The following is a 27,954-nucleotide window of genomic DNA, read 5'->3' on the forward strand; positions in this document are numbered from 1 at the left end:
GGCACAGTGTGAGCACTCGGGTCGCATCAGAGCATCGGGTCGTATAGTGTGAGACCCTGCATCATGACCTATGAACTTCTAACCCCTGCGAGTCAATCGTACAGTTTGAGCAGGAGCTCAATCGCGCGACTGGAAAAAAAAAAAAAAGGAAAAAAAAAATAAAATAAAAAATCAGTGTCTGCCCAGCTTTAGTGGAATAAAATTGATGGATGAATGATTTGGGAGTGTACAATATTTGTGTAGATTTTAGCATCATTTTATTGATGCTAAAATCTAAAGTTTTGATTTTGGAGACAAGCTAGTAACCGATTTATTAAAAAAAAAAAAAAAAAAAAAGCCCATTATAATCATATATAGCTATATAGCCCAGCTATAATCATTTTAAAAACACAAATCACTCCGATACTTGTATACTAATTAGAAGGCTGAATTTAATGTAAATTTTGGGACATGTTTCTTTCTCACTCAAGACTTTTATAGTCACTTGTCACTGTGCTGTTTGGAGCACGTTTTTGGTTACAAGTACTGAAGTCACTCAAAAAATTTCCAACCGTGTTCAAGCTATAATACAGATTCTGTAACTCTGCTCCTGTCTATCACTTTTTTCAATTACCTGCTGTCTCTTGGCAGCCATGGCATTCAGCTTGTCCACTTCTGGTTTCAAGGCCTTGTATTGGATTCCCAAATCCTGTTCTGTACCTGCGTTGCGCACTTTGGCCAGACTGTCCTCCACCTGAGCCACACAGATAGAAAGAGTTGCTGCAATACTGAAGACAGTAATTGAAACACAAGCAGTACTTGACTGAATTAGCAGTTTGCACAACATTAAGTGTTAACTTAGATTAGTAATGTCTATGCTTGCTTTTAAAATTCAAGTATGAGTTAGGATTGATCAATTAAGACATCAAGCTGTTCCCAAAAGTTTGAGAGAATGCAAGATTTCAATTTGCACTTGAATGAAGAGGTTGAGGCAATTACTGACAAATAGAAATATTAAATCAAACTGATTCTACCAACTCTGCATTCACTTCATTGTTAGTGACACTTTAATTAGAATTATCAATGTATGTTATGCATGAGAATTCAACATCTCACCAGTTTAAGTTGCACGAGAAGTTTGTAGACATCAGACATGTCTGCCAGCACCAACAAATGCGTAACTGCTGACAGGAGGGCCCTGGCTGCACGAACCATATTGCCTCTCTTCATAGATGAACAGGGGTCTTCTGCAAATTCTCCAGAGGCCTGACGCATTGACTCACCTTCAGGTAGAGAAACAAAGCACAAAAAAAAAAAAAAAAAAAATCAGCTCCATATCCAAGATTTAAACAGAAACCTTACATGAGAAACCTGTTCAAAACATTTTTACAAGCATTTGTCCAAAAGCAACCATTTTAAACCATTATGACCTTTTCTTTCTGAACCCCCAGGCATCTGTGACTGGGAAAGAGTTTTCACATCTTTCACAGTAACAAAAAGAAAAATAAATAAAAGAAAACATGCTACTGAGCTGTTAACATTGATATCACATTTATTATGGGAAAAATAGTGAGTATTATTTGGGACAATATTTTATTTTATTTATTTATATTTGTGCTTAAAATGTAGATACTTTTAAATATAATTCTATTGAGAATTGTAAAGTTACATGACAAAAATATTTTTTTAAAAATGAAATGGACAACAGCAGCTCATCCAGTGAGGAGTAAGGCCCTGACTAGTGATTATAAAGTCTGTCTCGCATGGGCAACTGCCAAGTCTCTACCGGCCTGTATTTACTGCAGAATGTCTGCAGGTGCAGAAGGGTGCAAAGGGAGCCACAGAAAGCAGCGGACTAGTGAGCCCCGTGAGACTTGGACAACAACCATACGGTGAATGACAGAGAGACGAAGCCAACAGCCAACTGTCATCTGCTACTGCAAGCAGACTAGGCGAGAGACCCTGAGCAATCCAGAGAAAAGACAGCTGTAGACAACTGATAATCCTTCCAAGGATTGAACTACATAAATGTCCCGAGTTCTGCTTCCTCTAAATGGATACTGTTGACCGAAGGTTCTCCTTTAGTCAGCAGATGAGCTGAACCTTTTAGGAAGGGGGAAAAAAAAGTGCACCACTGTGTTTAAAACAAGGACAGTGTAGCATCCAGTCGAATTGAGAAGGCCAGAACTGATGGTTGTTGAATGACCTTTATTATTCCTTGCCGTGTATCAGTCAACGAACCAATGTAAGAGCTAAACAAACAAACACCATATTATTCATGTAACACCATCTTAATCGCTCATTACGCTGGTCTAACGTTTTTTATTAAACTATATAATACATATTATGGATTTCAGATTGCTCAAATTAAATCATATACATTACAAACCTTGTTCCCCTGTCGACTGTAGCTAGAACCAAAATAAAAGCACAAACGTTATATTACGTGAATATGAGCTAGCTTTACATATCCGCCGTTACAGACAGCATAGCAAAAATGAAAACAGAAGAATAACCACTGTATACCAATTATTTTGTTTTCATAAAATGCCAGAAGCCCATATGACAACCAAGATGAAAATCTGATTACTTGCCCAGCTCTACCTGGCACATGCCTCATGAAGGCAGTGATTTAGAGATATGAGACACACATTCGTACACAGCAAGCCATGTATCACAAAATCTGCATAAAATGCTTTTCAGTGGGACTTCCAGTTGAGCTTTGATGGAGTAGGAAGCAAGTCTGGGAGCTCGCGCCAATTTTGATTAAATTGTTATTTATTCGCGCGTTTTGGCCATATTTCCAGTCCTGTTTTGGTTTGTGGATTGTCTTGTTGAGAAGTTTTACTCGGGCCGGCGTAAAATGGCAGCAAAAAAAAAAAAAAAAAAAAAAAAAAAGTTAAAACCCGCAGTACTATTCAAACACAACTGAGGCCTAGTTTGCAAACCGCGACCACACCCTCGAGTGAGCCGTCGTCTCCTGCAAAGCCCCCCCCCCCCCCCCCACATGTCAAGCTAATCCTGATATTGAGGCTCTCAAGGTCGAGTTGCTGGCTTCACTGAGGAAAGATATCGCCGACATCTTTAAAAAGGAACTTCAGGATACTCTTGGTGATGCTTTGTCTACCATTAAGTTCGACCTGCAGGCGGTGAAGACGCAGCTGGCGATCGATAAAGCTGCCAATGGAGGTACTGGTCTGTCACACACGGACCAGTACCTCCTGTTCAACTCCCATCACCCTCTGGAACACAAACTTGGAGTAATTAGGACCCTACACCACCGGGCAGAACATGTTCCCTCTAAGCCTGAAGAAAAAAAAGAAGGAACACACGTGTAAAGGAAGCACTTAAAACATGCGGCTATCCTAAATGGGCGTTCTAAAAGTCAGCAAAGAGGCACAGAAAAGAAGATCAGACACCAGTGAGGGAGGATAAGAAGGACAGATGCAACAACATTGTCATCCCCTATGTAGCCGGTGTATCAGAGAAACACAGGAGAGTTTTCTCCAAGCACGACATCCCAGTGTATTTCAGACCCAGCAACACGCTCAGACAAAAACTGGTTCACTCGAAAGACAAAACGCCAAAACACAGACTTAACAATGTGGTGTATGCTGTACAGTGCAGCGAGGAATGCCCAGACCTCTACATTGGAGAGACCAAACAGCCACTTCACAAGCACATGGCACAACACAGAAGAGCCACCTCCACAGGACAAGACTCAGCAGTCCATCTGCATCTTAAGGACAAAGGACACTCTTTCGAGGATGCCAATGTTCACATTTTGGACAGAGAGGACAGATGGTTTGAAAGAGGAGTGAAAGAAGCCATCTATGTCCACTGTGAGCGACCATCTTTGAACAGAGGCGGTGGTTTACGACACCAACTCTCTGCCATCTATAATCCAGTTTTGAGATCCCTTCCCAGACGCCTTAACGCCCACTCACATCCTGGGCCATCTGATCTCAGGAATTCGCATGATAAGGTGGGGCCAGGTTTCACCATGAACTCACCTGAAACTCTGGCTGATTGGGACCCACGCCCAGTTTCACACCTTGGCTCAGGGGATTAGAGGATCATCAGGGGGTCCTTTTGTCCCTCTGTGGGGGGTCACTCCCACTAGGTTTATATCTGGGACTCTCCACCATTTGACCTTAGAACTGAAGAAGCTTCTCGGATGAGAGGTGAAACGTCTTCAAGCAACTTAAAGAAGTCCAGACACTTTTCTTTGCAAGCTCCTTTGACTACGATGACCTGGATGACTGAGAATCTTCACAGACGTTTTTCTCTCAGGTCCACCAGTCTTATTCCAGGATTGATTTTTTTTTCCATCGACAGAACTCTTAATTCATGTGTTAATTCTTCTGACTATTCTGGTATTGTAATATCTGATCATTCTCCTCTGCTATTGGATGTTCAGCTTTCTACCCATAAACATAGTCCTCCACTTTGGAGATTTAGCTCTCTCCTTCTGGTGGATAAAGAATTTTGTGAATTTCAAGCTCTATTGAGGAGTTCTTGTCCTTCAATCAGGATGATTCTGTTTCATATTCTCTGCTATGGGAGACTCTTAAATGCTACCTGAGAGGTCAAATTATTTCTTACTCTGGCCGTGCTAATAAAAAGATTAATGCCAGGCTTAAAGAACTTATAGCTGCAATTAGTAACCTTGATCAAAGTTATACACTGAACCCTTCTCCAGAATTACTGAAGCAGCGCCTTGATTTGCAAGCAGAATTTGATCTTATGTCAACCAAAGAGGCTGAGCACTTATTACTACGCAGTCGTGGCTCATATTACGAATATGGTTACAAGGCTAGTCGCTTGTTGGCACATCAGTTACGACGTCAGGCCTCCTCGCCTGGTTGCCCCTTGTCTCCCTTACTCTTTTTGCCATTGCCATCGAGCCTCTGTCTATTACACTGAGATCTTCTTCTGTATTCAGGGGAATCATCCGTAATGGAATTACACATAAAGTATCATTGTATGCGGATGACTTGTTATTATATATGACTGACCCTGCATGCTCCATCCCTGCTGTTTTAAGTATTCTGGAGAACTTCCGTTCGTTTTCAGGTTATAAATTAAATTTGGGGAAAAGTGAGTGTTTTCCTGTTAATACGGCAGCACGTCAACTTCAACAGTCCGATCTAACCTTTCGTCTCAGTCCATCTGGGTTTAAGTACTTAGGGATTAACGTGACTCACTCTTTAGCTGGCCCTAAATCAGCAAATTTGTCTCCTCTTATATCAAGGATCACATCTGATATTCAAAGATGAGGTAATCTCCCCCTTTCTTTAATCGGTAAGATTAATGTTGTTAAAATGAACATCTTACCAAAATTTTTTATTTCAGTCAATTCCCTTATTTTTGCCAAAACATTTTTTTGTTTCACTGGACAAGATTATTTGTTCTTTCATTTGGGGAGGGAAGCCACCTAGGGTCTCTAAAACTTTGCTGCAGCGATGCAGATTTAGTGGAGGACTTGCATTACCTAATTTTTTAGCCTACTACTGGGCCGCTCAAATCCATAAACTTTGCTACTGGCTAAAATCTTCTGGTTCCTCGTGGTGTAAATTGGAGCTATCGTCACGTAAGGGCTCTTCTTTACCGGCTTTGCTCTATTCCTCTTTACCCGTAAAACCCTCTGTACACTGATAATCAGGTGGTTCTTAACACACTCAAAATCTAGTTTCAGTTTAGACATCACTTTAATTTTGTAATGCCGTCTTCCTCGGGTCCTCTAAGCGACAACCATTTGTTTCCCCCTTCACTTTTGGACTCGACATTCTCAGTGTGGTGTGACAAGGGTATAAAACAGGTCAAACATTTATATGTGGATGGTGTTTTCGATAGTTTTCCCAACTTGTCTTCTCGTTATAATCTCCCTGTTACCCATTTGTTTCGCTATTTTCAAATTCGAAATTTTGTTGCCAAGTGTTTCCCAAATTTCCCGTCTTTACCTCCAGAACAGCAGTGGGAAACTACGTTATCATTTATTCCTCATCACAGAGGAACCATTTCGAAACTATGATGCTATTCTGTCTTTTAGCAACCACTCTAATGTTAAGCTTAAGTGTACATGGGAAGGAGAACTAGGAATTCGAATACATGAGTCTTGGGAACAGGCTATAGCGAGGGTACGATCTTCCACGTCCTGTGCTCGTCTTGGACTCATTCAATTTAAGGTCATACACAGGGTGCATTTCTTTAAGTCTAGACTTTCTGAATTGTATCCAGAAGTGGAAAATAAATGTGATAAATGCCATGGTTCTCCTCGTCACCTTAGCCACATGTTTTTTCTGTGTCCTGAGCTACAAGGTTTCTGGACAGGGGATTTTGCTATTATGTCAACTGTTCTTGGGGTAACTCTTCATCCTTGTCCTCCGATTGCTGTATTTGGGATTCCTGTTCGCTCACTTACACTTGATTCCACACAAGAGGATATTATAGCCTTCACATGCCTATTAGCGAGACGTCTAATATTGTTGCATTGGAAGTCTGTTAAGTATCCTACTATTTCCCGGTTGCTTACCATTTCCCGGTGGCTTAAAGATTTTTTTTTTTTTTAAACTTGAAAAAATTAAATACACGTTGAGAGGTTGCACAGCCAAATTTTTTCACAAGTGGCAACCCATTATGCTCTTATTTTGCTAGTCTAGAGGTGTTGCCTGTTTAAATCTACTTCTGTTACTGTTATATTCCTCTAATATGTTTGATGGTTGTGTTGATCTGTGTGGGACTGGGGGGGGGGGGGGGGGGGGGGGGGGTTGTTTTTTTTTCATATATATTAAGTTTATTTACTTAGGTTGATTGTATTTCGGTAACTGCAAGTACTGTTTTCTTTTTTCAATAAAAATATTTTCAAAAAAAATGCTTTTCAGTGCAATGAATCACTTTTTTGTGGTTCATTAAAAGACAAAAAAGAAGAGTAAAAACACAATCATTAATAGTAGTAGTTAGAGATGGCACGATACCACTTTTTTATGTCCGATACCGATACCGATATCATAAATTTGGATATCTGCCGATACCGATATGAATCCGATATAGTGTTTTTTAATCAACAAAACTGTTTTTTAAAATATCTTGCTGCATTTTGCAAGTCTGCAAGTTCATACTCAAGTTTAAAACAACAACTACACTAAAGCTATTCTGTTATACCTGTATACAAAAAAAATATTTCATAGTTCAGCAATACTGATCAATCTAATAAACTTAGACCTACACCATCCTCCCTATTCTGGTATTTTAAAGAGTACTTAGCGTAAATATTAAGCAACCTAACTAATAGGGTTCCAACTCCCAGCAACAACAAAAAGAAATAAATAAAAAATAAGGAACCACCCCTCACGCGCCACCTCATGATGCTTAATCGACGTAATCAACCTTAATTTGATGCAGTGTGAAAAAAAATGCACAGAAATCAATTATTTTTCAAGAAATATTAAATAGATTCAACATCTTTCTTCAACAAAATTGCAGACTGCACAGATGGTACCTTCCCAAAGTAAAAAGTACTATAGCTTACTAGGGTATATATATTAGACTTAATAGTCACTATATACAGTAATTGACTTCTATTCATTTTACATCAAATTAAAACTTTGGGTGTCAGATAATTATTTATTAAAAGCTCGACATTTTAAATGAGAATAAGAAAGAAAAGTATGTCTTTGTGCCCCCTTTTCCCTGTTCATGCCCTATCGGCCCCCCTGGCTAAACTTTGCTAGATCCGCCCCTGCACAGTTACCAGCGTCAGCTACGTAGAAAAAGATCCTGGTGTAGAAAGAAATATTAAATAAATTCTAACAACAGCTGATCAAGCTTAAACGTTCTGCTGTTGTTCAGCCGCTGGTTTCCTCTTTCTGGTGCAAAGTGGGCCAAAAACAAACAAGAGAAACGGACTCGCGACAGAAAAGCCGATCAGCTGATCATTTAAGCAGTTTCACGATTGAAGTAGCAGCCGGAGAGCGAGAGGCAGTCGCTTGTTAAGCTTAACGTGGGAATGCTTTACAAACATTCAGAGATGGACTTACACACTTGCTTTACTTCTCTCGGGGATAACTTTGTCGGAGATGAAATGCCAGGTTGCTAGCGAAGCTCCACATGCTATCCAGACCACCGACAGGTCCGGCATGCCACAGCTGCTCTATCACGTGATGCATACTGCTCCGACTGCTAACGTTCTGAGGTGAGTTACGGTGTGTTGCAAGTTTTGTGAGGTGCTTTCGTGATATTTAATGGATCGGATTACATTTTTTATTTTTCTCCGATATCCGATCCAGTAATTTAGGTCAGTATCGGACCGATACCGATACGTAATATCGGATCGGTCCATCTCTAGTAGTAGTTGCCTACAGGGAGTGACCAATGACTGAACACATTTTGTTTTTGAAATCTTCATCTGAGATATAGGCATTTGTCAGCGTTTCTGGTTATACATGGATACACACACACACACACACACACACACACAAAAAGGGAGGTCAAAACCACAACAAAAGGCTCGGTGTCTGCTCTGTCCAGCACCATGCTTTGTTCTACATTGGATGGGTTTGCACAGTTGACTGGGCACATAAATAAATTCTGTAGTCATGAACAAAGCAGGAAATCAGTAGTTTACTTCAGTGGAGACAAATTTAACCTCAAACTCTGAAAAAGACTGTAAAACCACCATCGTTGCCCCAGAAATGCGCAGCCACAAAAAGAAAAGAGAGAAAACCTGTTGTGTCTACCTTTCTAGCATGTGGTGCAGCTTTATAGAAACTGGAGAGGAGATATGACAAGCAGAATGAATAATTTTCTTTGGCCAGTGTGATGTGGAATAAAGATGAATGAAAATTAATTTAGCTGTTAATGTTTACCTTCAGTTATTAGGATCTTGCCAAACACTTCACATATCTCAACCTGATTATTTAGATAGCAGATCTATTTTTTTATTTTTTTTTGGGGGGGGGGGGGGGGCAGTGAAATATAGAAGTGCTAACACAGAAGCCATTTTCCTAGCTTGCCTGATGCATGCTGGAACTGACTGACTAGTTCTGAACAGTATCTATACTGTGGTGTACGTTATTGCATGGAAGCTTTCAAATTATTTACACAAAATGTAAATAAAGGCCATTATTACACTGTCACACATTTTACTATACAAGTGATTGTTTAACAAAAAAAACAATTCTAGGACAAAATCCTGCTTGAATTAAACCTAATGAATAAACCAAGAAAAAATTTTTTTAAAAGGCATCTTCCCCCAAACTGTCAAAATTTCATGTTAAATTTCCATTTTGACAGAAACATAAAGGCAGTTAAAATGACAAATTTTACTCACCGTCTTCTAAAATTTCACTGTTCAAAGAAATTAACAAACAAATAAGCAGAAATGGACAGATTTAACACTTTGGGATCCAACGTGTCCCTTCTAGCTTGTAAAGGAAGATAGAACGTTGGAAGCAAAGCAGCTTGGCTGCTGTGTTCACACTAGATCCACGCTGCCAAAATACTGCTTTGTGGTTTGTTCAGAGAACCAGTTTTAAAAAGTTTATATAAACACTACAACGTCAAACAGACAAGCAAATAGACTTCCTCCCAGAAATGATACATTTTTTACTGTATGTGGCAAATGTAGAAAGCTTCAGTCATTCAAAGGCGCGTGTATCTCAACGGACAACACTGCTGTGACCATCTGTGAGCCAGAAGTGGCTGTGGCTTTAGCAGCACCACATCAGCAGCAACTGTCATATCATCAACTGGCTTCAAAACAAATCTACAGTTACAATAACTCAGTCTCCAATATACCACCAACAGTCCAAAAGATTCATTAAATAATCCCTGCAGATCTAAAATAGAGCAATACTACAAATACCTAAGAAAAGTGAGTCATAAATAGGGATGGGTACTGGTATCCGGTTCTGACATAAACGGTAGTAACCAGACTGAAAAGCAGCGCACATTTCGGTGCTTTATTTCGGTGCTTTTTTTTTTCTCCCTGAGATGTCATACACTTTGAATTCTAGCCAATCATTTTACGTTTCCGAGGATAGTAGGCAGGTCCAGGTACATACGTTCTTTTAGAGCAGAGCTACAGATTAAAAATGCCCAAGGCCAAGCAGTCAAAAGTCTGGCTGTACTTCACAGCAAAATTTGCAAACTCAGCAGCCTGCAACAAGTGCTTTAAAGTGATACTGTGCAAAGGAGGTAAAACCTCAAATCCGATGAAACACCTGGCGATGCATAGCGTTTTTTTTAAAAGCCGAAAAATGCGCCGTATTTGATAGCTTGCTGCGAAACCTCACACCGAGCGCATCTACTGCGGGTGGGTTGCCTGTTATCGAACCCGGAGTTAGCAACATCCCCCAAAAACACGAAGAGGAGAGTCCTGGCCCCTAGCCCTGCCAGTGTAGCAGAAAAGATGACGGATGATGATGGCAGCAGCAGCCGTTCTTCTCTGTGTGAGTAGCTTAATGCTGTCCGTGTGTAATTTACGTTGAGTAGGCTAACCACGTTATTACATTAATGCATGTAAGGTGAACTAGCAAACACCGTTGTAGTTACATGCAGCTGTCTTCTTGTTTGATGGCAGATGCTCCCTTCGCCCTGGCCAAAAAGGCTAAAATGACCAAAGAAAAAGTGGAAAACAGTTAAACATGAGAGGTTTTTGGACAGAGTTTGTGTTTTTTCCCCATTGATTAAGCACTGCTTCCAGCCAAGAGTGATATCATATATGCCCCATAGCTGCAGAAAAGGTTAACATTTTTTTCTTTTTACAAAAAAATAAAAAATAAAACCACACAAACCCAGCTGAACATGAGGTTTTTGGATCAATTTTGTGTTCTCCATTCTTTAAGCACCGGTTTGAGCACCGTTTAAGCACCGGCACCGTTTCAAAAGTACCAGTTTGGCACCAGTATCGGATAAAACCTAAACGATACCCATCACTAGTTATAAAGAAATTATTGAAACCTCAGATTAACACAAAGATGTTAATGTTTCCTGGGACATTTACTGAGACACTACTTGCTACCAATAATAACTTTTTAATTAAATTTAACAAAATCAACCATTTCTCTTGTAACTTTACAGTAATGAAGGTATTTTTAAAATGCACATTTGGAGTTTTTCTTCCTACTTCAGTGAAGCATTGTTTACTTAACTAAAAGTTGCACCACTAAAGGCATAACACACCACTCGCGCAGATTCTGCCCATTTTAGTCTGACAGAGCGAAAGCAGTTTGTGCAAATGATCGACAACACAAACCTCAAACACAGTCTGCTACACCCTTAGGATGTTACTCCCCCCTGAACAAAATCAATAAGGCCATTTTCAGGGGACAGATAGTGATCAGTGCTCCTTTAATAAACTTCCATCTGTTTAATGCTCACCTGCGGCCCACCAAGTGCATGATGAAATGATTAAAATGTATATCACACAGTAAGGCTCCAAAACAGCAGGACAACAAAGACACAGAGGGAAGGGCAACAGAGATGGAACAAGGACAAGAGCAGACAGAAAGGACTGAGTAAACAAAAAGTCTTTAAAAGGGAAAAGAGGGCATAATTGCTGCAACAACCACTTGAACATGCAATATATACAGAGTTTTTATTTATTATTATGTCAGTGATTTCTTTGTGTTTCCTTTTAAACAGCTGGTAATCCACAGCTGGGTAGAAAATGCTTTCTGAATCCAGGGTGGTTTTACCCTACTCAATGGCTATATTATCAGTCTAGGCACGCTCCACTGAGCAGCATGGCATAGCTGACAGCCAGGCCTAGGCACCAGCTAACAGTCACTGAATTCCAGCCCAGTGACAGCTTACCATAACTACAGTAACATTCCTGGGCACTGAGCACAGCACAGGCTATCTAGCAACATGTCTTCTACCTCCCAAATACTCAGAGCTGAGCTTGAGCAGGGGACATCTAACTCACTGGGCATCAAGGGGAAGGGGGGCAGAGGAAAAAAAAAAGAAGAAAAAAAAAAAAAAGAAAAAAGGACAGAGCTACAAAGATGTCACTTCAGAAGGTGATAACAGCCACCCTCCAGTCATAGCTCCTTGGTCTCAATGGTCTCCTAGCGTGTCAAAAGACGGATATGATATACGGAAAAAGAGAGAGTCAATGAGACTTGCTGTGTGGTTGTTAAGATGATGGAACCTGCTATCGCAAGACAAATTGTAATTGCATTGGCTGGTGATTTTTATGGTGGATTCCTGTCTTGAGACTTGAGGAAGTCATGAAATTGAATTTGAAATGGACTGTGCGTGGGAGGCCTCCCACCAGGCAGGTGGATATAGCCATTTAAATAAATTTGACATCACTGGTGACATCTGCAAACTTTTTTTCCTTCTCTGGTCTCCGTGGCAACAACTAAGAAGGGAAGCATTCTGATTAAAAAGCGGGAACAACAGTGCACAGCTCATGTGTCACTTCTGCCATATGAGTTTGTATACCACTAATCACCCCAGTAAGATGACTAATTACACAGAATAACAGACCTCTCCACCAACACAAGCCTCCACGGATCACTTTTGACGTTATCTGCAATATCAGGGTTTATTCTGTTAAAAAAGAAAAAAAAAAAAAAAAAAAAAAACCAGAAACGTTTTGGCCTTAGATAAAAGGAAAATGATCAGGGCTGTGATTTTGAAGTTTTTCCAAGCTAAAATGCATTTTGTTTATCAAAACAGTCCAAACCACAGGAAGTGTATTGACCTCTGTTAAGGCTGCTAACACACTCTTTGGCTATGTGAATCAATCAGACTTGTATACAGAGTCAAATCCAAAGACCTATTCTGAGCCAGGAAAAATCTTGAATACCGCCAACTTTGGGTACAAATAAACCTTACAGACTTGTACGCAGATCCAGGTGTAGGTGCAAACTTGTGCCCTGTCTCGGTTCTAACAGTGGGCTGTTAACGGGTACAGAAACCTTCCTCAACCCACTGTGCTAATCATAAAACCCCAGTTCCGCAGAGATGAGCACAATAATGTAGGGCCCAGATAGTGTGTGTGATATCACTCCAATGTTAGAAGAAATATAATAAAACTGTAAATCGGCATCAATCTTTTTGATGCTAACCATAACATAAATCTTCTAAATTTTCTATCATACAAAACCTCTTTTTTTTTTTTCACAACTGTTGATATTTTGCAATCAGTACAGAACGTGCAATTACTACATGTTACACCCTAATTTGTATACATTTTATGATTTCTGGCAAACACAAGATTTAAATTGGAATTTAGTTCTTCGTGTGAGTACTACATAGTTTATAGTAGACTGCTCAGTAAGGATTTTTAAAAGCCAAGAATACCCCACACACTACCCAAAAATAAGTTCTGAACATTAAGAAACAAGTAAAATAATACTGATTTGATGTTATGCAAACCTCTATAATATAACCACATCTTGGTATCCTTCTATAACAAAAACAAAGGACAAGAAACGGGAGGAAGCACAGAAAATACAACACTGAATATGGTGAGGTTGATTCTCAAGTTCAGATAACTGGGGAGTATCCTAACACTGCGCTAAGAGAACACGCAGGCTTCTCTGGGAAAAGTGGTTAAATTTGATCCCCACAGAAGGTACGGGAATGACACCATCTAGCATGAAATGAATCTGAACCGTGTGCATGCTTAAACTGAAAGTCTATTAATGGCCTCATTGAAAAACCCATTTCTAAAAGAAATCTATCAGACTCAAACCATATTCTTATTTCAAGGATTTTTGCTGGAGTAGATGATGTATACATAGCTTATGGTTTATTTTTCATCCGTCCTATCTTAAGAGGCACTCTGTACAAGCATGAAGCCACACTGCTGCAATTCGTATTTTCAATATACCTTGCTTGCGGACATCTTCCACAGCAGCAGTCAGCTCATCCTTGAGGAACTGACTTTCCTTTGCAATCTTTTCGCCTTTTTCAAGGAAGTTCTCGGTAGCAGTCTCCACTGATGCAGCCAAAACATGGGCCTTCTTAGAGCGTCCCTTCCTCTTGTTAGATGGGCCTTTATTGCTGGTGTTTACCAAAGTGGTGACCTATGGCAGAGATTATTAGGATATTATATACCTGCCTACAGTTAATAAATTGTGATAAGTCTAAAAAAAAACAAAAACAAACAACATGACATAGTAAGGCAAAATAACAGTTCTAAAATGGTGAAATGCAAGAATGAACCACAGGGGGGAAAAAAACACCACATTTTTTCACTTTGCTGTTTTGTGAAATAAGATGTGTAAGGAGCCTCATTTTAATAATACTAATACTTGTTGTATTACCTGTGTGACCAGAGGCTCCAGTAGCCTTTCTACTGCCAGAGTACGGATCTCCAGGCTCTTCGGGTCCCATTTAAAGTTGATGTTTGGTGCGGTGTTGCTAGTCATGATGTCTAGTTTACTGGGTTTCAAAAAAATAAAATAAAATAAAACAAAAAACAAATGACAAATTAATTCTTCTGAAGCAGAAAATGTAGACTACAGAAAAAAATGGACATCTCTGTCCTTTGATTACTCAATATTTGCTTCCCTGAATGACTTAAAAGTTATAATTTCTCTTCACAAATCAAGATTTCTGTCAGATTATCAGACTAGTGTCTAGAACTTGGTGCATTAAAGAAATTATTAAAGTCCTTGTTAGAGCCAGCAGTGCTCCATTGCTTTCAGAATGAATGCCAACGGCAGAGCACAGCAACACAGTGGCCCAATTTCAATTTCTCTTTTCAGGCAGTGGCTGTGACTCCATTGATTAGCTATCAAACATGGAGGGGCAGGGATAATCAGGATGGCCCGAGGGCTGAGAGGCTTCAACTGAAAAGTTGGTCAGCTGTATTATGTGAGGAATTACAACACTAGCTATTAGCCTACATTACCAACAAAAGTACAAAAATATTAAGAGGGGAACATGGCAACCATGGCTTTCTAATTTTATAGTGAATCGTTATATATTAGAGCTATTTTCAGTTCTACTGTATTATTAACCACTTTTCTTCTTTCTAATATACACAGAGTTTCTACCCATGAGTTAACACGCAGTGAAACTGATAATGTTGTATTGAAAGAAAAAGTGTATTGGGGGGAAAAAAAAAAAATTCTGTAAAGGTTGTTTGAGGAAGACGTCTGTTTGTCCAGACAACATGACGCATTTCCACTGAAAGCAACATTAAAATGCTAGTCATGAGACGAAGGTTAATCTGGGCCAGCGTGGGAGAAACTGCGTTCGACTGCTCTGTATGGGCGTGGTACATGTCGCAAAGTGATATCTACAAATCTCTGCAAATTAAATCGAAACCGTCTAGCAGGTTTGGGGGGGTTTATGTACGCGACTTAGGCAAAAAATAATAATATTAACGGTTTAAAACTGTCAAACTAAGCCATGTGTAGGTACCAAGAAGTGTATATAATGTATCCAAACAGGAAAAATTACGTAACAAAACAGAAACATGTTAACACTTGCTGAGAAGCACTAGGGTGGGTCAATCACCTGGTGTGCTAACATTAGCTCAACTTCCACCTGTTGCAAAAACTACCTAAACAAACGTCGGTTTTACCCCGTCAAAAAGCGTTAAGCGAGAATATACAAAGCAGAAGATACTCGTGTACACATTTAACAGCCAATAACTGTCCACCTCAAGTCATTTTCAATACTTTATTAACAGCAGGTAACAGGTAACCAGCTTAGCTTAGCGTAATGCAGGTTGCCTGCTGTAACACGGAGCTCTCCAAACACAGCGATGAGCTAAAGCTAATGCTAAGCGACAAACAACTGTTAGCCTGCTTTCTGCGAGAAACTTTACCGACGGCCCAAACAACTAGTCCACTCATTTTGTTTAAGTATTCATTGTATGTAAAGTAAGAAAGACTCGTTATATACTCACCGACAACAGTCCGCTAGACAAAGTGAAGTTTAAAAGTTCAAAATGGAGGAATGGGAATTACGGAATTCCTTGCGTCAAAAGTTCTCCTCCCGTTTCCTCGCCCCACGGACTTAGTTTAACTGCGCCGCTCACTCACGATAAACACTCCCTCCGCTCGACGGCTATACAGAAAAGTATCACAAGAGCTCCAGCAAGTCAGCTGAAAAGTTTCGGTTAAGAGAATTTCGATGGCGTAACGTATTGCCCAACAATAGATGAGGTAAAAGGAAGAGGAGGGGGCGCTGGGCGGTGACCAAGTTCCTGAACTTCCAGGCAGCGGGGAAGGGAGGACACGGGCCACAGCAAGTCCGTAAAACCAGGAGGTGTTTTAGGCGTGGCGCTCGCTGTGTATGTCCATATATGGATTAATTACTGCTTCCATAAAGGCAGGAGTAGGGAAGAGCTATTTAAACTGTTGGGCGAAAAAACAGACTTCTGACAGAGGATGGAAAATAAACTGCAAGTAGTTATTATGAAGAAATCTGATTTTTAAATATGACATTTGATTTGAGGGGATTTTCAGACGTGACATTTTGTTGTAATAGTTTTTGTTTTGTTTTTTCTGCCAGGATTTCTTCGACATTCAATCGTAACGGCTAAACTAGAAAGCCATAAAAAGATTTACTCTTCTTAAGTCTGTCACAACAGAAAAAATAATCATTAAAAACAGTGAAATTCTCCGTGAGCAAATCAGTTCATTATCTCGTATTATTGCTAACTCGTGTATTGGACCTTTGTCTCCTGTCTTTACTTTCCTCTCTGCACTGCACCACTCAGTGACAGCAATGAGGCGGTGTCGATAACAAACTCCAAGGTTTAAGGTTATTACCACAGGCAGTGGCTCTTTTGTCTGTTGCTTATTTTCTTACTGTCTCTCTGTGTGTGCGTCGCTAGCAGAATGTAAAACAGAGCCTTTTCAAACTGAAACCTTCTTTTTGTGAAGTATCACGAAGACTCACAAATAGCTATTTGCGTTATATAGTGCTGTGCAAAAGTCATTAGAATTCTGCAAACTCTGTTTTTTCCTTATTTACTGTACTTCTATTTATCTTAGCACATATTTCATAAAACATAAATATGCAAAACTAGACGGGTGAATCAAAACTTTTGCACATTTTGTACCTTCTGTTAACTTGCTGATTATCTTCCTTTCAGTTGATTTAATTTTTAATTTTAACTCAATTTAGAGCAGCTCGATTTGTTTTAAACTAAAATTGTGTTTATCTTTTGTTAATGCTAATGGGTTTTACATGTTAGCAACTCTGTATAACAGAATCCCCTAGGGAAAGCCAGCTGATGTGGCATCAGGTGCACAGACACAATGGGCACATTGAAGCGCCATTTATTCATTTATTATTAATAAATAAACATCATATGGAAACACTGCAGGCATTCAAGACAAGTAAATTAACCAGCATATCTATATCTAGAAATGCTTTGTGGATACACAAACATGTGCAAATTCAACTCTTACAAGGTCAAGAGCAAATATATCTCACATATGTCGTGGACTGAGACATTTGATAAACATATTCAAGTGCTGGGTATTTTGGTTCAGGCTTGATGAAGTGTGAAAGACATAAATAGATTATCTAAAGAGGCCAGGTGCCACCCCTCTAGCCTCACTTTTCTAATTCACACATACACGCACACACGTATAGCAGTGGTAGCTTCAGTGCTTGGTTCTTGGTTGTATAGAACTAGCTGCAGAGCTGGCAATTAATAGTTTATTAATTAAGTTCAATCTGTATCCTCCTAATGTTATGTGTGTTTATGGCACAAGACACCTCTTAAAGAAATAAAGTACTGTGAAAAAGTCTTGAGTTACCCCTCATTTTGTAACATTTTGCTTCCAAGGAGCCAGACTTTCTTGCAATATTGCAAAGTGTTTGTAAGTAAAAGTCCTCCAGGCTTTTCTTCTGCCATTGTTTGCTTTTTAGCCATTTTTAGTCCAGTCCTTGTACCTGACCACTTTCAGAGGAATGTGTTTTTGTGTTTGTTAAGCTACTTAACATGGACCTGTGAAAATCATGTGCTTGAGAAAGGGGGGGAATCCAGCAAAGACCTGACCTGAGAGGTACAACTGGCCTACTGTTCAGGAAAGCCACTAAAGGCAAACAGAGGAATAAAAAGACTGAAGTATGCCATATTAGATAAGAGCTGGACTAAATAATCTCTTATCTCTGTGCTGGTGTTGTTAATGTTGGTCAGCATTGCTACTGACCAGTCATATTGTTGTGACGTGATAGCTTTGGAATATTGAGAAAAAAGAAAACAAATTACTTTGTTTATATTAAACTCTTATGGAACAAATGGTAAGTGGTTCATTTTTTAAAAGTTATTTTATTTAACAAACATATGATCAAGTTAGCATTTCTTTTAGCCAAATTTAGATTACTTGTGTTGGTTTGCTCAGACAGCGTGACTGGTCAGTTGTAATGTTGAGCCAACATTGTTATGATGATGTTGTACACACAAAACCAACACTGGGGTGTCAGTTCAGACCTAAAAAGGAGTCGCAGCAGGTCTTTTGGAGCGATTAATCCAAGTTTGACATTGTGGGTTTTAATTTTTATGAGAATGTATGGAGTAGCTCAGAAGAGAGGAACAACAGTGAGTGTCCACAGCCATGTGGAAAATACAGTGGAGGCTCTGTCGTGGTTTGGGGCTGAATTTAATCCAGTGGTGTTGGATATCTTGTCTAAACTGACTGAATTATGATTGCAGAAAAGTACCATGAGATTTTGATCCATCATGCAATACCAAGTCTGATTGGCAACAGCTTCATATTCAAGCATAACAATGATCCCAAACACACTGCCACTGCAGTGAAAGCATAACTGAATAGAAAAACACACAATGGAACACTATCAGTCGTTGACTGGCACCCACAGAGCCTGGACCTCAACATTATTGAAGCAGTGTGGTTCAATGAAGCTTCAAAACTGTTAGAATCGCACAAACTATACATGTTTGCATGTTTCAATAGATCTCTGCACAATGGATCTGTATTGTCCAAGCAAAATATGAAGAACTGATGGGTGAGATAAGACTTTTCTACAGTGCTTCACGTCATGGTTCCAAAAAGAGAGGACAGTCATCAGTAATTCAAAGCAGTGGACACACAGAACACTACAATCAACAATGCTGTCTTGTCCTGCAGCCAAGCACAACTAACACACTTCTATTTGTTGGCTTGAGTAGGTGTTAATTAAGAAGCTCCACCAGTGCAGCATGAATTACGGTCTTGGAGAGAATGAGCTTACAAATGTACTTATCAAGCTCTTAATGAAGGCCTCGGAATATAATTATCTTTCAGAAAGACACTCCTTAATGTTTTTTGGGGTTTTTGTGCAATAATAATTTGTGAAGTAATTGTTTTCGCCATAGAGTTTTGACCATGTTAAAACTTAAGGAGTAATGGATTCAATTTCCATATTAAATTCTTTGGGATGGAGATACAGCAGTGAACTATCTTGTGTACATTATTAATTTCAGTGTAGAACAGAGAAAACCGGCATGTACATAGTGTAACAGAGATCTGTTTATCCAATTAATACTCCGTAGAGAAGACGGTTTAGATGTGGTGTAATTGTGTTCTTGAATGATGAATGTTTGTCTAAGTAACAGCTTGCTGGGAGGACAAGTTTGGGTGTCCTTGAACTTCATCTTTTTGTACCTGTTGGGCCCGACAAATGATAAGAGCGCAGCATGCTATAAATAATTCCTTCTCATTATGTGGAAGTGCACATGTTTGTCACATACTGAATGTATAATTGAGTGCATGCAAATCTTCAGAGTGTGGCACTAGAAAAATAGAAAATGCGGCAATATTATTTTGTGCTACGTCAGGTGAATATTACAAAAATCAAAATACAAAAATGGTATTTATGCTATCTTTCCTCTTAGCTTTCATGGATTCTATAGATTAGCTCTACATTTCTATTCAGGGGACACTGTATGTTACAGCTTCCTGTCAAAGTAGTTACTCATGCTTTGACGGTGACTGAACTGGAAGCTGCCTCGTTGCTGGAGGAATTTTGTTCCCTGACATAAGGAACACAGCGACTATCAGTCTGCCTAGGACCACCTGACTCATTCTGACAGCTGTCCATGGAGCTGCATGATGTCATCTGCAGGCTTTCCCTTTCCTAAGCAAAACCCTGTACCTTGATTAGAAATGAGTGTGTGGTGATGCATGGCATCAGAGAGAAGTCAGCCGACTAGTGACGCTAATGATAATCAGTCATTCATCGAGACAGTCCAGCAAAGCGGAACAGAAACGCACATTATTCCAGTGGACAAACAATAAGCCCTTATGACATATCAGACATGCCTACAGGTAGGTGTTAGGACGGTGATGTCATAATATCAGAGGTCTGCCTTGCTTGTCTGATTGGACATATCGGAAGGTCACAGTGACCTGCTGAGCTCCACCTGCTGGTTTAGGCTTTTTGATCACACTCTTCCCTGCTGTCCCAGTGGAGCTGCTTTGACAGAACCTCTCCTTGACTTACAAAAAAAGCAAGGAACTAACGAAATAACCCTTTTTCTGTTTCTGGGTCAAGTATAACAAGTATAGCTATGAACTGATCTGAACGTGCCTCCTTTTCACTCTTCACACGTTTCTTACTGTTTATTCAGTAGTCTGGCATTTGGCTAGGGTCAGTGTCACTACTGGTAACACGAGCAAGGGTTGCACAGGTAGTCCAACTCCTCCAGGATGTCACATCAATACTTGCCATTGCCAGAAGGCTGGCTGTGTCCCCCAGTGCAGTCTAAAGAGCATGAAGGAGATTACAAGGAGCTGAGAACAGGCTCGCTGAGAGCAGACTCACTCTGAGCACATGTGACAGACTGAAATGGTCTGGAGAAACTGTGGAGAACATTTTGCTGTAACATCGTTTAGTATGACCAGTTTGGTGGTGTGTCAGTGATGGTCTGGGGAGACATATCCATGGAGGGACACACAAGCCTGCTATTAGGTATCTTAGGATGAAATCCTTGGCTCCACTGTCAGACACTGATGCAGCAGGCCTTGGATTCCTTCTGATGGACAACAGTGCCCAGCCTCATGTGATGAGAAATGCAGGCAGTTCCTGGAGGATAAAGGAACCACTGACTGGATCCCAGTGCTCACCTGAGCTATAACCAACAGAAGACCTCTAGAACATTATGTTTCAGCCCATGCAATGCTGTCAGGTTGCACCTCAGACTGTTCCAGAGCCTAGCAATACCTTGGTCCAGGGTTAGGGGTTAGGAAGGAGACCCCAGGACACCATCCATTATCTTTTTTTTTTTTTTTTTTTTTTTTTTTTCTAAATGACATCAGAAACAGCAGTATGCGACATTACGTGATGGCAGAGCTTCAGTTCATCCTTTGTCTTTTTTTTTTTTTTTTTTTTTTTAATAAATAGGACAGGGGGAATGAATGAGAGAAAGAGGGGGAGAGAAAGAAAGAAAACCAAAGGGGAGAAGAGACGGTGAGAAGTGGGGGGGAAGAGAGAGAGAGAAAAAAAAAAAAAAAGAACTCCTGGGTCACCTGTATGGAGAAAAAAAAAAAACAAACAAAAAAAACAAACAGAGGAGACAGCAAACAACAAAGAGCAACATAATAATAGAGAAAACAAAGCACCATCACAATAAACTAGCTAGTCATAGATATCAATATTTACTAAATAATAAACGATATTGTGCAGCACGCAAGATAGACAGCGCACAGTGTGCTTTGAGGCAGCAGCCAAGAAAGCTTTAGTCCGTGTCTGTGAATACCCATGTGTGCATACCTGTGTGGATCAGCATGCTTGCATTCCAAAGGTTTCTCCATGTAATGATCTGCTAGGGAGTGTGGGGGGGCCACAGCCCCGTCCTCCAGGGTGTGAAGTGGGTATGGAGGAGATCAAAACTCCAGACATCCAGAGGCCCCCAGAACACAAGAGACCATGGAAGACCAACAGAGGGGCAGCCGCGCCACTGTTCCAGTAAGAGCTGAGGAGAGTCCCAGATGAGGGCTCGCCCAGCAGCCGCGGAGCAGAAGTCAGGGGGAGTTGCAGTGACGCGCCCGTGAGCTCCGCCGGCCCCCAGCTGTGCCTGAGTGACCGAGCCCCAGGCCGAGAGGCCGGGGGCACCCCACCTCCAAAGGGGCCCGAGCGAGCCCCAGGCCCCAGGCCCCGACAAGCGGCCGCCAAGGAGTGAGCCGGTGTGTACCCGGACGCCCACCCCCAGATACAAAGAACCACCAACACACCGACACCTGAGGGAGTCCGCCACTGGCAGGGGAAGTGGTGGTGGGTGGAGATAGGCCTCCAAACCTTGGAGGGCCTGAGGTGTCCCCAGAGAAGTGGCGTCTGATACCCAACCTGACATATAGACACAGACATACGAGCACACACAGACACAAACATCCATTCCCACCCTCATGCTCTCATATGCACTCACTCCACACTCAACCAACGTGGAGACAGACATAAAGAGACGCTGTACACACGATCACACTCCCCAAGCGTACTCTACAAACCGGGTCTAGGTACCCTTGCCCCTGGAGGGGGGAATTGCACCCAGACCCAGGTGGTGTTACCCTTTTCCCTGCGGTGGGGAGAGGCAGACCACCCCGACTCCGCAGCAGCAGGGAGGCCCCACACCCCAGACCGCAGTCGGACGGCCAACTCCTCCTACTAGCCCTCCCGCTCCAGCAGGCCGCAGAGAATGGGGGTGAGAGAAGACTCCAAACCTCCCTCCACCCGCTCATTGTAGTGTTGATGCATATGTGTTCTAAGGTGCAATTAAAACCCAGGAGGGCATGGAGCTACCTGCCAAGGAGCAGCAGGTAAGCGCACCATCCATTATCGCACTAGGAGCATATTGTCAGGCATGTATACAAGCATGTGGGGGGCATAAATACTACTGAGTAACACTCACAGTAAGCACTTTCAGCATTTTCAGGGTTTCGTTGCATTCAGTTTTCTGGAGATTGATCATTTTCATTTTCAACAAATGATTTGGCATCCTTTCATGTCTAACATATTTCCCAGTCCAAACGAGTGTAGATATCCAGCATGATTCACACCCCCCCCCCCCCCCCCCCCTCCATTGAGATCTGATGTGTTTTCAAAGTGTTCCTCTAATTTTTTCAAGCAGTGCATTTCAAACAAATGTTTTTTGCAGAGGTTCTACTTGCGAAGGTGGTGTTAATATTAGGTGATGTTGATGATAGGTGATGTTAATAGGAAAACAGTGATGCAGACTATACTATACAAGCATCTCTATTTTTTTCTCTCTCCCTCTTACTTGTATTCATCATGTTACCTCTATTGCCAGATGGGTTTCGCTGATTAGAAGACAATCGTGTGTTTATAATCACTTTCACATAAACAGTGATTACTGACTGGTATGCAATTACCACCAGGCCACCAACCACGAAATCACTTGTCATTCACAGTACAAAGAACTATTCTAGAAACCTTGTTTTATTCCAAAAGTCTCTTGAGACCCGCTGCCCTAATTTCTCATTTTCCAAGTGGGATTCAGGCTAAAAGGAAGGTGAAGTGTGTGATAGAAGCCACAGAATGAAACATAATGAATTTCAAAGCGATAATGAGTCACAGGTTTAAGCAGCTGCCAAAGTGTTTGAACTAAGCACATTCGCGAGCTTCAAAAATACAGTAGGATGCAAGCTTTGTTTTGCATTGAAGCACTAATCGTGTACACACATACACACTCATAGCATTACCAGCAGTGAAATGACTGAAGACAGCTTATATAATGTCAGACTCTACCTTACAGAAGAGATGTTTTTTTGTTTTTTTAATAAGGGACGCTCGGGAAATGTCTGCGCCACAGGCTGTTTATATTATAATCTGTGACTTCTGATAGAACATTTTATACACAAAGCGTGTATATATTTATACATATGTGTTTATAGGTAGAAATGTATTTCAAGTCACATGTGTCACATAACCAGGCGTGATTTTAGGTGGAACTTGAAGAGAAATGGGTAAAAAGAGAATCCACAAAAGGATTTGGGCTGATGGAAAATAAGACTTCTTTGAAGTTCAGAAACTAATCATAAAAGTACCACAGTAACCTAAGGGCCTTATTAAAACAGCCAAAAGAAAAAAGAAAGAATATGTTTTTGCTTGCGACTTCTAATGCGCTGAAAGAGCTGAAGCAGTCTATGTAGGAAATAAAACAATAAAACAAGCAATAAATAGATGTTTGTGAATAAAATAAAAATGGATACTTAGTCATATTATTAAAGCCTGAAATCCAATGTGGATTTGGTGTGTGTATAGTTATGAGTATGACTACTCACTAAATATTCATTTCATAGAAAATAATAAAATGCCACTCTGAGTCAATGGCTCTATAAGCAGAATAGAGGAAATAGAATTTTACAACACTGTGAGGTGGCGTTCTCTCAGATATACAGTAAGAAAGACCTCGAGAGTTGTGTGGCAAATTGGAAATTGAATCCGGCCTGTGATAGAGACAACTTCCAAGCTGGGGAAATGACCTTTCAATATTAATGATGCAGAGAGCTATGACATCATCAGGACCTGATTGGGTCCATGTGATGTGTAGACAGGCCTGTAGAGAATATCAGCTCTCCCCGGCTCCACTCATGCCATATTTATTATAATAAAAATTTATCAAACCAACTGCTCGAAGCGTCACTCAGTGCAGCAGCAGAAATGTGGCAATTCAGCCGGCACTACCTACCATTTTCCACACAGCTGATAATAAGTCAGATGATGTCATTTTTTTCTGGCTGTAGCTCGGGCAGAACTGAAGCTCAAACATTTGTTTGCTCATGGCCTGTTTAAAAGGTGCCTCACACAGTGTATTGTAAAATCAAATTACTTCCACATATAACGAAATGTAATCACCGTCACAGATTTACAGAAGTCTTCCTAATGCAGTGAAACAATGGAAAAGAGGGGAAGTAATGCTCTTTCTGTGTAGTCGGCCATGACTTGTTTTTGCTGTGCTGCAAAGCACGGGTCATTGAAAGCATAAAATTCTCGCACATTGCAGAAAGAGCAGCGAAGGAAAGCGAACCGCCACCGTTCTGACGTTGATTCTTTCCGATGTGAGGACTTCTGGTGGAGGAGGTTGTCACCAGAATCGTCGTTTATGTGTAGTCAGTCACTTTCACTTGATATGGCACTATGCTGTTTGAATGGATGATGGATAAAGTTTTCAGAAGCACCTGATAGTGTTTGTTTGTTTGTTTGTTTTTTGAATAATGAATAGAAGATTGAAGAGCTGATCTACTGATATGCAAAAACCTTTTACGAAGAGAAAAAGCACACAAACTACAACTGCAACGGAAATGGTTATGCATTTAGTGTTGACATTTCTGCCGTTTTGCCAAAACTAACATGGCAAACAGCAGTTTTCATTCCTCCAAGAGTACTTACAAACCTGAAGGGAATTCAGCAGACGTGTTGAATGTCAGAACGCGTATGGATAATTACCCATAAATTATCCAAAATGACAGTTTTTTTTACCCGGTCTGTAAAAGCAATACCTGCAGGTGAAAACATCAGTGTGAAGAGGTGATAGCACAGGTAAACACGGCAGGGATGTGCTGCGGTTTGGAAACAAACTGGTACTTGGAAGCGTGTGGTTGCTGTGTAGCTGCTTGCTGATAGCTCTAAATAGTGAGATACAATGTTGAAATACTGCAGGACCAGACAGCAATAAACACCCAGTCGTATCCAGGGTCCACCACAGTAAACAATCGCCGGGTATCTGTCAGCTGGATGTCTAATCAATCACCAGGATGTGTCCAATTTAATGCGCTGTCAAGAGAGGTTTATGGATTTCTATTTTGACGCGTCAGTGTTGCCAAGCGGGAATCCCGCACGTCCATTATCAAAATTCTGTAATATATGAGGAAATAAATTCTGGAGTAGCAGAAATCAGAGTGCAAATTTCTTAGAAGGAACGTATTAATTGACTGATTTGGAACATGAACTGTGCATCACATAAGCAAAAGAAACGTTTGTTACTTTTTATTCCTTATAGAGGGTGCATACTGTAGCAGTTTGTGTCAGATGCTGGAGTCAGGAGAAGTTCAGAAATCATACTGATCCATGAAAGAAAAAAAACAACTAGTGAAAAGCAACTGCTTGATAACCTCAAAACAAGCACAAAGAAGAGTTGCAGATCTAAATTATTAACATTCGCTTGATAAAGATGAAAAGTAGTATAAATAAAATATTTAAGAAATATGTAGAAGCCCTGGTGTGTCCAATTAAGAAGACTACAAACAGCAACTGAGGTAGTCAGACACTTGGTGAGGCATTCCTATATTTTATGTGATCTTAAAATTGTTGAGGATCTGTTTTATTTTGTGCTTATTTGTACCGTGTTTTTTTTTTAAGCAGTCAAAGAATAAAAATTTTACATTGGTTATCTATAGACATGACATTTAGAGATTTCTTTCTCTTTTTTTTTTAAATCAGAGGAGCCAAGAGAGTACACATCCACCTATCCATCCATTTCCACAACTTCTTATCAAACGTAATGTCACAGGAGGGTGGCTGGACTGTCCCAGCTCTCATATAGCGAGAGGTGCAGTATGTCCTGGTCCAACGTCTTGGGCATGCACTGTATACATTATAATGTCTGCACTGAAAATAAAAAAGGCTGATGTGTTACACCCTCTTAGGATTAATCAACGCGCTGTCTTATATTAGATTACTTTACAGAGCTGTGTGCTTAAATCAGATACTTTCAGTTTGGGTCTGTGCTATTTCAGTAGCTAATAAGAGACGGTTTATGCAGACAGGGGGTTGAACCCCTAATTGGCTGTCTGAAAAGTGACATCATTATCACAGGGCCATCAGTAATTGCTGTCTCGCTTGTCCACACCCACAATTAACTTTATGGCCCAGCACTCACCTCAGCATCTCATTAGTTTGCTGGTGCTACAGTTTAAGTGTTCGCTATCTATCTATCTATCTATCTATCTATCTATCTATCTATCTATCTATCTATCTATCTATCTATCTATCTATCTATCTATCTATCTATCTGGGCTCAAGAGGTAAAGCAAGTCATCCACCAATCAGAAGGTTGGTGGCTCGATCCCTGACTCCCCCAGAATGCTAAAAAGCACTTAGTCACAGATAAAAGCGCTGTGTGACTGGATGAATGTGTTCAAGTGATCTGATTGATTTTGTGATACAAAAGTGCACATTGCAGTATAATGTGATTCAATATTTCTTTAATGCGGTGACATAATAGTCCCATCCATATTTTAGTAACTCAAATCTAAGGGAAATAAACACTTTCATTATTATTCTGATAAAAGAATATACATACATTACACAAAACACACTTCCTTCAAGAGTGCATTACGAAAATGTCTTGTGGATAGGATGAGTCTTCATCTAATTATTTAATAATTATTTTAAGCAGCTCAGTGTGTGATTGTGTCAGCTTGAAATTAACATATTTACTCTGGGTTATTTCTTTAATTTTTTGGGTCAGTTTGTCCACTTCTTGGCGATATTAGCAGATATTTGGCAGAACTTGGTGTATCTGGAATGCCATGGCAGACAGTGTCACTCCCCCACCCCCAAAGCCTTGAGAACTAATGTGTGCGCCTTTAGCTTATGTTTAAATATCTGTTTACTTGGCTGTGAAAACAAGTTAGAAGAAAAATTCTCCTTTTTTCAAAATGTATTGTTGTCCAATGTCTCATAAAGCCACAAAGAAAAAATTAGCACAAACTGTGCTTTGCTTGCAGTGGCTTCACTTCTCTGTTGCACTGGGACCCATGGATCACATTGCTATGAAAATAGCACAAATACATTCAAAAGCATTATTGCTATGTCCTTGCCTTCTGACTGGATCGGAAACAATCAGATTGAACAGCTTAATTCGTGTGCTAGCATCTGTGGTATTTCAAATCTATGCTACGTGTTCAACTTTAAACACCATTCCTAACACAGTTATTATTTTTCTTGATGTTTCAGTAATGGAGCTTTCATTGAAAATTCTTCTAATTACACTTTAATATGTACATGTAAGAACCTAAGAGAAAGAGA

The 27,954-nt window shown here is 40.3% G+C and overlaps 1 protein-coding gene across 1 annotated transcript in view; it reads right to left on the bottom strand.

The window, feature by feature from the left end:
* Positions 1 to 16,211, bottom strand: part of ctnna1 (catenin (cadherin-associated protein), alpha 1) — an 84,437-nt gene extending 68,226 nt beyond the window's left edge. Inside the window, exons 1-5 of the mRNA XM_085475465.1 lie at positions 15,857 to 16,211; positions 14,262 to 14,379; positions 13,826 to 14,021; positions 1,096 to 1,262; positions 614 to 733 (exon numbers count right to left, since the gene is read on the bottom strand). Of these exons, the coding sequence (XP_085331591.1) occupies positions 614 to 733; positions 1,096 to 1,262; positions 13,826 to 14,021; positions 14,262 to 14,366 (588 nt within the window). The 5' untranslated portion in view covers positions 14,367 to 14,379; positions 15,857 to 16,211. The remainder of the gene's footprint in view (positions 1 to 613; positions 734 to 1,095; positions 1,263 to 13,825; positions 14,022 to 14,261; positions 14,380 to 15,856) is intronic.
* Positions 16,212 to 27,954: the final 11,743 nt, after the last annotated feature.

The sequence above is a fragment of the Copadichromis virginalis genome, linkage group LG2 (assembly GCF_057382275.1).
Source record: "Copadichromis virginalis isolate Kocher_CV1m ecotype Utaka linkage group LG2, C_Virginalis_male_GT1.1, whole genome shotgun sequence".
Classification (NCBI taxonomy): Eukaryota; Metazoa; Chordata; class Actinopteri; order Cichliformes; family Cichlidae; genus Copadichromis; species Copadichromis virginalis.